Raw genomic sequence first — 14,774 nt, 5'->3', positions numbered from 1 at the left:
TAGAGCTCTCTCGGGTGTGGGTTTATTCTTTGTAGGTTGAGGTGTAGGCTTGTTCTTTTCTAGCATAAATTGTGAGGCATTGATCTTAACTTTCTCTAACTCAAGGGTAGTGGGTGGGGTGAATATAGTCTTGCCAGAACTGGTGTAAGCAACTCTCTCAAAGCTCAAACCCAAAGCTAACCTAGCCTTATCAACACACATCTTGGTCTTGGTCAAGATCAAATCAATTTTGCCCTTGCCTTCTTAGCACTTCTCCACAAGAGAAAGAATATACTCATTCTCAGCCATGAGCTTTTCAACTTACCCTCTAACCCAGTTGAGCTTATCCTTAAAGATCATACAGGTGGGACACTTAGGCTGCACATCCATAGAACTCTCAGCACTCTCCAATCTAGACTCTAGCCCCTTTATACGCTTGTCTTTCACTTCAGCATCCTTTGAAAGCAAAGGGCAATTCTTGCAAGTGTCTAAGAAAGTAGGTCTAGACTCCTCCTCAAGAAGCTTCTTCTCGGGAGGCTCTAACCGACTGGTGACTTGAGCATGCACAGTTTGAAGCTTAGCAAGCTCACTCATGACAACCAAGCAACTCTCACAATCCGCATCCTCAACCTCTGCCCTAGACCTAAGCAACTCAAGCTCAGAAGAAACAGACTCATACATATGCCTAAGCTCCTTCAACTCACGTACAGCTTTCTTAAGTAACCTATCCTAGCTAACGAGAGCATCATTCAATGTATCGACTTGGATACAAAATTGGTCGTAGGAAGGTAATACCTCGGAGGGATCACATGGTCGTTGTCATTGTTATCGTTTGCCATGAAGCAGAGGCCGGTGAAGTCCTTGGCCTTTTTCTTGTTCTTCACTTGCAGTTTCTCCTCCTCCGAGCCTCCTCTTCACTTGATGAGATATCGATGTCACTGAGACCTACCACGAACACCCTAGAAGCCGCCTTCTTGGCCATCTTATTGCGATTCTTCTTGAAGAAGAGCTTCGTGTTTTTCTTCTTGTGCTTGTTGTAGTCCTGGTCGTTATTCTCCCTCTTCTTGAGCTTGGGGTAGTTAGCCTTGAAGTGAGTGGTATTACCACACTCAAAATAAGCACGGGAGCTCTCTCTCCTTTGGTCTCTCCTATTGTTATAGAAGCGGGTGAACTTCTTCACGATGAGAGCAAAGTCCTTATCATCCAGAGCATCCACCTACTCCTCTGTGATAGAAACCAAGGAAGACAAAGCAAAACCACTCAGTGAGGTGTTAGCACAAGAAAAGCTAACTCCAGCCTAATTGCCACCATTTAGTATGGAAACCAACGCCATATTCTAAGACAGGGGGTTTCCAAGACCAATCTGAGCCACCTTAGCTATCTCGGCGGACTTGAGTTTGCTGAAGATTTTATCACAAGTTAACATATCGTAACTTGGTAACTCTTCAATGCTCGATATCTTCACTTCCCATATGCTAAGATCAAGAGTATAGAGAAGCTTGATCGCCCTCTCATGGTCAGAGTAGGGCAAAACACTAGTGGATCTAAAGTTGCTCACAATTCCATCAAAACGAGCAAACATAGCATCCAAAGATTCACCGAGCCCTTACAAAAACATTTGGTATTCTTGGTTATAAGTGCTTTAGTGTCTCGCCTTAATCTGATTAGTGCCTTCATGAAAGACACTCAAAATAGTCCAGATCTCCCGGACAGTACGGAGGTGTTAAACCCTATCAAACTTATTCCAACTCAGGCTAGTGAACAAAATATTTCTAGCCTTATTGTTGGCCTCACTGTTCGATTTGAACCTGAATCATGCGAGCAACAGGGCTCTCGTAGTTGGAATTAACTACTTCCCATATTGCACTTCCTAAGCTTAGAAGATAAGCCTTCATACGTACCTTCTAGTACGAAAAGTCTCTTCCATCAAATAATGTAATCTTCCCACTTCTCTCCATGTTGGCTACGGATCACAGAGTCAGTTTATGGTCAACAAGCGATCAAACCAGCCCTGATACCAATTGTAGCACCGAGAACGACGACTAGAGGAAGGTGAATAGGCTCCTTATAAATTTCTTGCAAAATAGATGGTCTACTTCTTGTTCACCCAACACCCCTCAAAAACGCACAAATAGAAGCATAAACTTTGGAGAGACAAAGAGAGAAAGAAAGTTCAAAGCAACATAACTCCATGGATGGAATATGAACCATATGCTCTATTAAGACCACTCCATGTGTTTTTATGCATAAAAGCTTAAAACTTGAATGAATAACAAAAAGACGGTCACCGAAAGAAGCAACTCTGCAAGTTGATAGTCTACAGGTAAGGGGATTCAAGATCCTCTCAAATACATGAGTATATGAACATTTATACCTCTAGCAACAAGAAGAACAACTACCTAAAGTTGAAAAATCGCAGCTCAAAAATAAAAACAAAAATCAACAAGAAAAACACAATCGAAAAAGAAAAACTTGCAAACTTGCAAGGAAACCAATAGGGAGACTAGATAGAGGGGAATTCAATCATATGCAAAAATATAAATTTTATTACTCAAAGTGGTCAGTCCTATTTTAGACGAATTACAAGGATTTTTCTCTTAAAAACTCTCACATATTACATAAGTTAAGCACCCATCTTCCTCTCCTCTAAAACTCTAGCACTAGGCTCTCAAATGGGTGGCACAAGGGGTTCAAGTGGCTTATTCAAGTCCTCCCATAGCCTTACCCTTCTATTTATAGGCTTAGAAAATTTGACCCCTAAGTTTTCTAACTTTTTTCCAAAATACCCCTCTCTTGTAGTACACTTTCATCTACTACTGAGAGCATTTTAGTCCATTTTCTTCTTCATGCATCAGACAGCCGTGGCGCCTTCATGACTTAACTTTGCCTCGACGCAAGCTTCACGAGGGTGACACGTACTCCTCTAGTCCTTCCACGGTTTTAAGGCCAAACTGTGAAACCCTAGCACGCTTCTCAAAGCATGAATAGTCGTCACTTGCTTCCACCTGAAGCAAGCGCTCCGATAATGACGTATGTCCTCTATCTTGCGATCTGAACCGTCGGCAAGTCTCTCCCGCTCCCGATCCCTCGGACTGCCTTATTACTTGCATCAGCATCCCCTTCACTTGACTTTATCAACACACTATCTTCATCCTCGGTTTTATGCTTTGCTTGACTTTCACGTGTACAGCTAAGATCACCCTTGATCACGCCCAGTATCCTTGATCGTCCGGCACCAAGCCTCCTGTTTGGCTCCGATCATCCCTCCGTCGACCACCAAATTATATCTATCACCTGCACATCATGAGATAAGCAAATATGTTTCTCTAACTCCAAACAAAGTTAGTTCAAAATCAAAATCACAAATCCTCGGTTCAAAATACATTATACTGAAAACGTGAACACCAGATGATCCGGCGTGTTTTGCCTCTGAACACCGGACCATTCGGTGAGTGTAGCACTATCTGTTCCAGAAAAATTTTGCTCTCTGCAAGAAAAAGTCTGGTGTAAGTTTTCGGTGATCTCATACCCATCACCGTATAATCCGACGTGTGCAAATCTATCGAACCACCCTTTTGCAACCTCTCAGTAACAAAAGGTCTGGTGGAAGATTCCGGTGATCTCATACTTATCACTGGATAATCCACCAAACCACCCTCCGCAACCTCTCTGCAATAAAAGGCCTAGTGATATCCCCCGATGCTCACACTGAAATGCAGGACTATTCGGTGTTTGCTCTCATATCTTCTTCAGCACTGAAAATATTCCGGTGCTCACTATCCAGTGTGGTCAATAACCCACACACCGAATGTTCCAATGAAGCATTTTTTCTAAACTCTGAAACAGTCTACTCCAATTCAAACTTTAGTTAATTATAAATAAGAATACGCACAAATAAGCTTATATCAATCAAAATCATCTTAAATTCAATATTACTAATTTCTCATCATATGTAAATCAATATAAATTTTAACTTGATATCTCATTAACTGGTCTATTATTGGAGCTAAACTATTGTGGCTAGCTGCCTAGCTGATGCATTGATGTAGAGAGAGGGGGAGGGGGTGCGCCTTGCTCACTCTCTGGGCTGGGCTCGAGCGCGAGCCTGTCCTGGCCTTCGCTCAGTTGGCGGCAATGTACGTCCTGGCCTCAAGCGCGCGCGCGGCTTCTTGAACTCCATCGGCCAAGCCTATCTTCTATTCAATGTATAGCTAGCTAGCTGTATCTTCGATGTATATATGCACGTATTGCACAACAAATTTTGATAATTCTCTTACAATACTAACAGTCAGTCGAGTATAATCTCACTGAGTCAATTTAAGTTTGAGGTACGATATCCTTTTAATGAAATCCCAGCGACGTCCTCCCCGGGTACTTTTTTTTACAACAAAACGAGCAAGTATATGTGCGTCGGTGGTGATGTACATCCGTGTCCGTCGAGGCGGCGGAGCGGCAGTACGTATATGTGCGTCGGTGGTCAATCATTCGTGTGCAGCCGGTGCCAACGACTCCTGTCTCTCTCGTCTGTTCTCTCCGGCCCCGCTGGATCGACTAGCTAGCGAACGGCATCTCACATGGCGCATAAAATCACCAGCCAGATAGCTACTCTCTCGATCACGAGCGTGCATGGCGGCAGCTGCATCAGCATGCTAACGAACGACCGAGACGTCGCCAAGAAAAGCCATTTGTACCATTGGCAGGGGTGGCGTTTTTATAAAGCCACCGTGTGGGCGATTATATTAGAAGAAAAAAAAGTATCAAAGATGTCTACAGTTTACACGCATAGGCTTTAGGCTAGGCTCGGGCACAAGGTTAAGAAAAAGCTACTTTAAGAATTTTCTCGACTATTTTGAGGTCACTAAAACATGAGCTCCCGACATACACCATGTCATTGCTTTTCTTGAAACCTATGTAGCAAAGCGTCCTCCGTGAGTTCCTGTCTCTGAAATATCCGAAGATTTCGTTCTTTCCACCACTCACACAGAATCAAGATGATCAGTGTCCCTGACAGGGGTGGCGTTCGATCAGCCCCTTGACGAATCTGCGGCGTCGTCGGCGATTTCATCGTGGCCCGGCCGTCCGTGTCTGATGCATGCATGGCTCATATGACATGAGCACGTCGTGTGACTAGCTACCTGCTCGGCTCCTCCCCTCGAGATGTAATTAAGGTAGTGAGTAGTGACAAACCTACCTACGATATATACTACGTACCCTACATATATTGGACAAAGAACGTCACAAATCGGCTGATGAATAAAAAAACTTTGGTTTTTGGGGAATATATGAAGTGAGCAAGTAATTAACCATTTTTTTAAAAAAAAATGAGTCCATATAGTAATAAGTAATTCTGTTCCTAACCGTGCCCCAGAGCTTAGATCCTTGTAGTGCATGGCGGGCTCACCGTGTCACAAATCGTGTCGCAAATCGAGGACAGATGGGGTAGAAGAAGGGAGGAAAATATATAGTACGAATGCGAAATGAAACGAGTGATCGATGGCGCCAAGGAACTGCCCTCCCAGCCTAACAGAGACGCAGCAGCATAATAATGGCGCCACCCAGCGGCGAGATCCCGTCCACATGCTGTCAAGTGTCAACAAGCCTCGCCACATGGAAACATATCACTACAATTGCTGTAAACATTTTTTTACATGAAAAAACCCCATGTAATCCCTAGAACTTCAAGGGAAAGTCCCTCCGGCACATTACAACTATGATGAGACTATACTGCATCTCATGACACGCACATGCTTTACAAGCTAGAGAAAATAGGAATATGCAGCTTTTACTGCTACAGTAAAAGTCATCACTACTGATTCAAAAACGAGACTACTATCGTTATTTGAACCGTCAGTGATAACCATGATTATCATTACCGGTTCATGTAATTCGATTCTTGAGTTTATTCTACCGATTTATATACTTATCACTGCAGGCTCCAGCTACGAACCAGCAGTGATACTTAATACAGGAAAAAAATTAAAATTTAAGCAGCAAGCGATAATTTAATTGAGCTTTATCTTACTTATCTCCAGAATTATAGCTTATCATACTAATCTATAATTAACTCACTAAATCAATTATTGTAAAAAAACAAAAGACATGCATGACCGCACGCAAAAAAAAACCCCTAAATTCGCGCATGTTTTGTCTACCGGTTGTCGGTCACGACGACATTGTCATCATCATCCGCGTCCTCATCCTTGCCGCCGTCGCTGGCCTCCTCCTCCTCCTCATCTGAGCTCGTCCGGGCCCTCTTCTCCTTCAGTTCATCGAGGAAGAAATCCCACACGCTTGAGTCCGAGGTCTTCGCCTCGTTTGAGCTCGCCGGTAGGACCTCCGCCTCGTCGTCGGATGATAGCGCAGATGTGGGTGGCTTGGCCGAAGAAGGTGGCGATGGAGTGGCCGAAGCAAGAGAAGCATCACGTGGATCCATGACGGTGGAGTGGCCGTTGCGGCGGCGGTGGAGGGGAGAGGGTGAGCGCAAGAGAGGCGATTGAGTGAGCGAGAGCGATCTAGTGTGATTTTAAAGGCACTTGAGAGAAGCCGAGTAGGCAGACGTAGGAATTCATATGAGTTTTTGAGATATTCACTGTCGGTTATTAAAGACGTATCTTTTAATGAACTAATATCATTATCGGTTTGTATTGCGAACCGATATTAATGTATCGCTACCAATTCATACTATCAACTAATAGTAATATATCACTGCCGATTCTTGTTATGAACCGACAGTGATAATCACTATCACTGCTAGTTCTTTTTTACTCGGTTTTTTATATACGTCTTGAACTTACGAATCAACAGTGATATTACTAAATCGGCAGTAAAAGAGAGGTGAAGATGATCCTTCATGTAGTAGTATTCACGTGATTCTTCATTCCACATCACATGCGCAAGAGTGATATTCTACTGTCGACCACGCTTTCAGCCTCTGGAAAAAGCTAGCTTGCAAACCATCATCAGGTTAAGACTAACCGGTTCAAAAGCATCCGCTGCTACGTGTTAGTGTCACTGTACCTTCATTTTGTCTCACGCACATCAAAGTGTGGGTTCCAAATTCTAATGAGACATTTCATTCTGTACTGCAGTAGGAGACAATTATATAGGGTGGTTGAGAAATTTGGTAGCGATTATTTATTCCTGATAGCTATAGTGAGTGTGGGCACCAATTCTGACAAACATCCAAGTCAATGTGGGAACACAGCACACATGCTCACAAGATTCCAGACTTTTCACTGGGCAAATAGTAAAGATTGGCATGCACGATGCAAATATCTGCGTGTTTTTTTATCTAATTTTACAGTATATATTTATTTATTTATTTCCTGGAGTTGGTGCATGTTTGCCACCTAAGTGAAAGTGATGTTGTCTTCTCAGCTTTATGTAAAGCAAACAAGAGGAATAGTCGAATAGATGGAAAGACAAAAAAACCAGTCAAATCAAAGGAATAAAAGGTAGATAAAAATATGGAGCCAGATTCAATCTTTATCAATTTTTATTTGAAAAGTTGGTTAACGTAAAATTCAAGCTCCTGGGCCACCCTGTCATTAAAATTATCTATTTCCAGGTATCTTGAACTGATTTTTGTGGTTTTAAAAAAGTTTTTTCTTTAAGGTTTGCACAAGCTCACAGCAAACAGTGCCCATTCTTGTTGCTTGATATTCCACTTGTCGCTCATGAAAGCCGGGATCAAGCAAATTAGCTGCTCCATGTTCAGAACAGTACATGATCTATTCTAATGAACCTAGATCACAGTGTGTGATCAGATGTTGTTATACCACCAACTCAATTTTTTTATGCTCACTGATTGCACTGGAAACATTTCTTATGGAAAAAAGGTTGCACTGAAAACATTAACCTACCAGAAAACAACATATGGTTGCACTCTTGCTTCAACAATAATTTCCAAGGAAAAATCTTGCTTCAACAAACCTTGAGAATGAAAAGGAGGGGAAGCAAGACAAAAAAGAATGTAATCCAAAGAAATAAAGGCATAAACCTAAAAAAGGGAACCAATTTCCCAGCTTGATTCCTACTCTGAACTTTATACGATAATAGGAGAGGAAAAGAGAGCGCTGGGCTCACATCTCATTGTCCCTTTGCCCTCCTCCATCTTCCAGCTGAATCTTTGTCCCGTTGCCCCATGTCTCAGCCAGCCCGTGATGCTTAGCGACATCAGAGTAGTAGCCGACACATTGAGCATACGATTCCCTCACCCACAAAACCCTAGAAAAAAAATAATGAACTGTCGATGCTGCTCCATTCACTTGCAACGCATTCATCTCTGCACATGCTTTGAGTTTCTTGACATCTGCATTGTTCAGCAGTGAGTGCTGCTCCCGTGGCTCAAAGGTAATTATGGCTCCTGCACTTCTGTTCTTTGATTTCTTGGAATAGTAATCAGTATCAAGCCAAAAAATAGTAATTATTAGTGGTAGCAATCTTGGTGCAGAGGTGATGCTTGGGTAGTTGGGTAACCTGTTGAGATGATGCAATTGTTTTGCAGTTCTGTTACCAGTTCCTGAAGAAAGGAAGCAAAGGTGAGGTTTCTGCAGGGGGAGAAGAGGCATTAGCATAGCATCCAGGCTTGCTTGCTGTGGGGTGAAAAGAACTGGTGGTCTACCACTCAGATCCTCCCTGTGCAGGATTGGACATTGTGGCACAACACTTTTTTTTTCTGGTGACCAGTAGCTATCGCCAATAACTATAGATCATCTCAGCTCTTTTGAGTTCAGTGGCTGCCTTCATTTTGCTCCCAGCATCCAAAGCTCCAGATAGAAATCTTGCTTCCAGATTCTAGCAGCGCTCTGTTTGTGTTCTTGGTCAGGAAGGCTGAAAGATTAATTGGCTGGTTTTGTCTCATTGCCCTGCTCCAGCTGAAGAACAAGTTTTTCCATTTCTGATCATTTGCTCATCATTTCTGCTTTTTTTGTCCTGCATCAAACTGTTCGTCAGTTCCACGGTAGCAAACTAGCAATCACCAACAAATCTTCAGAAGGCTGAAGAAATCTTGCTGCAATTTTTGAAAGAAACAAAAAAAAAGGAGAACAAATCTTTGTGGCAAGTAGGAATGGCTAGAAGAAGTTGCAGCCATTCTCTGCTCATCTTGCTCCCATTGCTGCTTGCAATGGTGCCTGAATCTACGCAGCTGCAGTCCTCCCAGACATGGTCGCTGCTCAAGATCCAGCAGCTGCTCAACTACCCGCCGGTGCTTAGCAACTGGCGCAATGACACCGACTTCTGCTACGGCGGCGACTACAAGACCGCCTCCGCCTTCGTCGAGTGCTACGGCGACAGCGTCACGCAGCTCCATATCATCGGCCCCGACGGCGGGCCTCCGCTCCCAAAGACGTTCTCCATCGACGCCTTCTTCACGACGCTGTCGAGGCTGCCGGACCTCCGGGTGCTCACGCTCACCGGCCTCGGCCTCTGGGGCCCGCTGCCGGGGAAGGTGTCCCGGCTGGCGGCGCTGGAGATCGTCAACGTGAGCAGCAACTACCTCTACGGTCAGCTCCCGGAGGGGCTGTCCCGACTCGGCAACCTCCAGACGTTCATTGCCGACTACAACATGCTCTCCGGCGAGCTCCCTGGCTGGCTCGGACGGCTGCCGTCGCTGGCCGTGCTGAGCCTCGGGAACAACTCGCTGCAGGGGGCGCTGCCAGAATCCGTCAGTGACATGGCGTCGCTCAGGTCCCTGTCGCTCGCGTCCAACAACCTCTCCGGCAACCTGCCGGACCTGAGCGCGCTCACGAATCTGCAGGTGATCGACCTCGCCAACAACTCGCTCGGGCCGGCGTTCCCGCGGCTGGGGAGGAAGGTGGCTAGCGTCGTGCTCCGCGGCAACCGGTTCAGCGACGGCCTCCCCGGCGAACTCAGCTCCTTCTACCTCCTCGAGCACCTCGACGTCTCTAGCAACCGGTTCGTCGGGCCGTTCCCACCTACTCTGCTCGCGCTGCCGTCCATCGAGTACCTCAGCATCGCCGGGAACCGGTTCACCGGGCTGCTCGCCGGCAACATGTCCTGCGGCGAGAACCTCCGATTCGTAGACCTCTCGTCGAACCTACTCACCGGGAGCCTGCCGTCCTGCCTGAACAGAGCCAGCTCGAGCAAGAACGTCAACTCCAAGGTGACGCTCGCCGCCGCGGCGAACTGCCTGTCCGCCACCAGCGGCGACGTCGGCTCGCAGCACCCGTCCCAGTTCTGCCAGAACCAAGCGCTGGCCGTGGGCATCGTGCCCGACCAGGCGCGCGGCAAGAAGCACGGCGCCAAGGCCTGTCTCGTGGCCGGCATTGTCACAGCCGCCCTCGCCGGCGCGGTGCTCGTCGGCGTCGCCATATTCCTCGCCGTGAGGAAGGTGACCTTGAGACTTGCCAAGGCCAGGCCGCCCAGACGGCTGGTGGAGCACGCATCGAGCGCTTATCCTTCGCAATTCTTCGCCGATGCGCGTACGATCTCGCTCTCTTTGCGAATCATGCTTAGTACTCAATTCCTTCCGAAATTCTCAGCTTAATTTCATTGCCGGTGACATGTTCTTCGATCATTGGGACCATCAGGTTACATATCGCAGACGGTGAAATTGGGAGCTCTGGGCATTCCGGCGTACAGATCATTTTCTTTGGTGGAGCTTGAAGCGGCAACCAACAATTTTGAGGTGTCCTGTCTCATGGGGCAGGATGCTCACGGCCAGGTAGTATTTGCCCTGTTCTCCACTAATCGTCGTGTAACGAAAGATCTTCTAGGTCCTATTTGCAACGCCAGAATGTTTCTTGATTAAATTCCTGCTGAAATTGAACTTGTTCGTGTGGAATTCCCGCGAGTTTCTTGTGAAATGACCTGCTTCTTTTCCTGTCAGATGTACCGCGGAACGCTGAGCAACGGGACGCCGGTGACGATCCGGTCGCTGAGAGTGAAGAGGAGCCACACGTCGCAGAGCTTCAACCGGCACATCGAGATGATCTCCAAGCTCCGACACCGGCACCTGGTCAGCGCGCTGGGCCACTGCTTGGAGTACAACCTCGACGACTCCACCGTCACGCAGCTCTACCTCGTCTTCGAGTACGTGCAGAACGGCAACCTCAGGAGCAGGATCTCACGTGAGTTCCCTACCATCTCCTCATGTGTTCATCACTCCGACAGTCCAATCACCGCTACGAGACCTTGTCGAAAGATTGTCAGAGAATGCACAGCTCTCCTGGAAAAAAAAACAGTCTAATCACCGGTTCGATGACTAACTAAGTTCATGCCTTGATGTTCAGAAGGAACAGAAGGGAGGAAGCTCCCTTGGGTGCAGAGGATCTCGACCGCCATTGGTCTGGCGAAGGGCATCCAGTTCCTGCATGGAGGGATCATGCCTGGCCTGTTTGCCAACAACCTCAAGATCACCAACATCCTCCTGGACCAGAATCTTGTCGCCAAGATCGGCAGCTACAACATCCCCATCCTGGCTGAAACCGCAAAATCAGAGGTAAAGCTGATGCAAAATCATTCTAATGATGTGTCTTTATCTCTGAATCCGTGTGCTTAGAACTAACAGTGTTCTGTTATACCATCTTTTTGTTGGACCAATGCAGGGATGGGGTGGAAGCAAGTATCCATCTGATAGGTACTTGAAGATCACATAGTTACCAGTCTATGGTATCCTAATACCAAGTGTGATGGATCTTGGTAAGAACTGTTTGTTGCGAATTACATTTTGCAGGTTTCCGAACAGCGACAAGATTGATATCTACGATTTCGGTGTGATACTACTTGAGGTTGTGTCGGGAAGGCCCATCACATCCATACATGAGGTGGAAATCATGAAAGAACAGGTGATCACCATACATCATCTTAACCTTCACATTGCACACTTCCTACTTCCAAATATTCAATTTCATTCAAGCACCAACCAACTCACCAAGGCATTAAGTTGTTTAGAGAAGATGACGTGTAGTTCAAAGTGTTCAACACTCCTACTCATGCCTAGGTCCCCTTAGGCCTGTAACATCGACTAGAAGCAGGTTACAATCATTTTCGTATTAATAACAAAATGTTTTCTTATTGAAAAGTCATTTTTCTGATTTAACCGTGTCAACCAAGCGTCGAGCTCTGAACTTTTGCTCTTGATATCATATTGAGTTACATGCACAAATTAACTAGCTCAAAAGTTTATGGAAAGATGGATAATATAATTCGACACCATACCAGGGTTCTTGTTACGGTTTTATCGGCCGGTAAATTTTGATTTATGGATGAAATTTGACTGAATTTGGAAAAAAAAAAGTTTACTAATTTCATCAAAATTTCTCCCAACGTTCTCCAAATTTGCCGGTATGTACCAATTTTAGCTGACAACATGAACACTGCACCATACCTAGCTTTCAGCATCACACGATGAACAAGGTTTGTATGCATCACACAATGTAAAAGACCGGAACTTTTTCCATTATCTAAAAAATTACATGGCGTTCAGCGCTGTACAACACAAAATGATAACCACCTGACTTAACCTCGGTGTGCTGCATGCAGCTGCAATCGGCGCTGACGTCGGAAGGCCCGGAGAGGCGGAGGATCTTCGTGGACCAGTCGGTGAGCAAGGCGTGCTCCGACGAGTCGCTGCGGACGGTGATGGAGATCTGCCTGCGGTGCCTGGCCAAGGAGGCGGCGCAGCGGCCGTCGGTGGAGGACGTGCTCTGGAACCTGCAGTTCGCCGCGCAGGTGCAGGACGACTGGCGGGGGGACTCCCGGAGCAGCGAGGAGTCGCCGCTCTCGCCGTCGCAGATCCCCAGAGGACCCAGCCAAGCGGATGCCTAGGTACCTCGCACATCTGGATGATGATCGTGCACTGCAACTTTTACTTCTTGCACGTCTGAATGACGATCATGATACGCAACAAGGCTATTGCACATTTGAAAGATGATTATGCTATGCAACTGGGATCTTGAATAACATGTCGCTCCGTGTTCTTCTTGGACATGTAGATTGAGAGAAGAAAAATAGGACATCGGCAATCGGGCAACGAAACATGGAGCGACAATTTTTTGGTTGATTTGCAAGGAAGAACAGGACAGGATGACATCAGGCTAAGTGTACAGCAGATGCAGATGCAGCTGGAGCTGGAGCTTAGAAATTATTGCTACTACCCCAAGATATGTACAGGGCTCTCTTGGTGAAGACTACTAGTACTGTTTTCATCACGTGCTCTTTACCTCTTCGAATTCTTTTTCCAATTTCTTTTTCCGGAACGACATGGATCTTTTCGCTGTGTAAGCACCACTCTCACTTTGAATATTAGAACCTAAGTGTAACAACGTGTAGCATCTTTGCATTGTTATGAGCTGCAGCTGCAAGGTAAAATAGAGAAAATCTATACTATATAAAATACGAGTTGGTTCTCGTATTATATCCTATTTTATTTTCCTCTTATCTAATAAAAATCTTTAAAATTTAAATAATTTATTTACTTTTATCATCTATTTTTATCCTCCAGCCAGGGTTCGGCTTACCGACCGGAGCTCGGTTACCGAGCTCCGGCGGTAACCGAAAAGTCACGATAACCGCGGTAACCGGTCGAAATTCAAAAAAAATTGGATAAAATTCATTTGGCAAAATTTGAAATTTAGGGAAAAAATCGCGATTTTAGCCGCTCGGTTTTTGCGATTTATCGAGCGGTTTTCTCGAATTTTCTGTATTATCGGTAACCGCTCGGTTTTCTCGGTAACCGCTCGGTTTTCTCGATTTATCAAGCGGTTTTCTCGATTTTTAGTGAAGTTAAATAAAAAACTCAAAAATTATCCCAATCTTGTAAAATCAATAACTAATTCGTCTGAGCTTCAAATCAAGTGAAACAATTTTTGTTGGTTTCCTTGTAACATGATCTATATGATAAAAGTATTTATACTCATAAAAAAGTTCAAAATTTTCTGTGAAAAAATGTATTTGTTAAACCAAGTTAAATGTATAGTTTACTCTTTGCTAATAAAAAATCATGAAACTAATTTTGTTAGTCTTCTTACATGATCCTATGTCTTTTAAAAATACATGAACTCATGAATTAGTTATTGTAACATGCAGAATTGTGTAAATATGTTGCGACTAGATTAATTCATAACTGACCCATCACACCTCAAAAATAAGTGAAACCACTTTTATAGTTTATTTATACTATGATTTACGTAGGAAAAATAATAGTAGACATGAAAAAGTTAATTACAGTATTGTTTCTTAACATATTCATTTTATGCTTGTGAACTTTGTAAAAATCATAAAAAAAATTAATAAAACTCTAAATAAAGTGAAATCAATTTTAAAGATCCTCTTAAGATACGTTTTACGCAAGAAAAATATGTGTTTGCATGTTAAATTTTTTCTTAACATGAGTTAATAACTGAGCCGCACGCTTTAATTTTTTTTATTTTTTTCAAACTTCCTCCCTATAGAATATGATGCAAACGATATTATTTTTTAAAATATTTTTCACAGAAGTTCTTAGAATTGTGTCTAGTTTTTTTTTTAAGATTTGTTTTTAATTTTTTAATTTTTTTTTTAATTTTTTCGAATTTTTTGAATTCAAATGCGGTTACCGTTCGGTTTCTGAAACCGAACCGGACCAAGATGATCGGTTATCGCGATTTTTGCTCGGTTATCGTCGGTTTTTTAACCCTGCCTCCAGTCGAATATAAGATCTATTTTAATAATGAAAATAAATAAATAAACTAAGAGAAAAAATAGCAAATAATCTCCTTTTTCGGATTTTATCTGAGATCAAACTACGGTATCGCTTTCAACATATTCACTCGGTAGCGCTACAATGACAC

General features: G+C 44.3%; 1 protein-coding gene across 1 annotated transcript; it reads left to right on the top strand.

The window, feature by feature from the left end:
- The first annotated feature begins 7,983 nt into the window (after window positions 1-7,983).
- On the top strand, window positions 7,984-13,291 carry LOC133892684 (probable inactive leucine-rich repeat receptor-like protein kinase At3g03770). Its single transcript, XM_062333585.1, has 9 exons — window positions 7,984-8,331; window positions 8,486-10,424; window positions 10,533-10,666; window positions 10,832-11,072; window positions 11,235-11,443; window positions 11,550-11,581; window positions 11,678-11,789; window positions 12,487-12,771; window positions 12,939-13,291. Exons 2-8 carry the CDS (start codon window positions 9,050-9,052, stop codon window positions 12,769-12,771), a joined length of 2,388 nt encoding a protein of 795 aa, XP_062189569.1. The 5' UTR covers window positions 7,984-8,331; window positions 8,486-9,049; the 3' UTR covers window positions 12,939-13,291.
- Window positions 13,292-14,774: the final 1,483 nt, after the last annotated feature.

Source organism: Phragmites australis, chromosome 15, assembly GCF_958298935.1.
Source record: "Phragmites australis chromosome 15, lpPhrAust1.1, whole genome shotgun sequence".
NCBI lineage: Eukaryota > Viridiplantae > Streptophyta > Magnoliopsida > Poales > Poaceae > Phragmites > Phragmites australis.
The sequence above is the reverse complement of the archived record's forward strand: the minus strand, read 5'-3'. Positions and strand labels throughout refer to the sequence as shown.

Bases quoted from the DNA above. Each gene is read 5' to 3' on its own strand.
- LOC133892684 (XM_062333585.1), top strand. From the start codon at position 9,050: ATGGCTAGAAGAAGTTGCAGCCATTCTCTGCTCATCTTGCTCCCATTG. The intron at 10,425-10,532 runs GTACGATCTCGC...TGGGACCATCAG, and splicing joins GCAATTCTTCGCCGATGCGC to GTTACATATCGCAGACGGTG. The intron at 10,667-10,831 runs GTAGTATTTGCC...TTTTCCTGTCAG, and splicing joins GGCAGGATGCTCACGGCCAG to ATGTACCGCGGAACGCTGAG.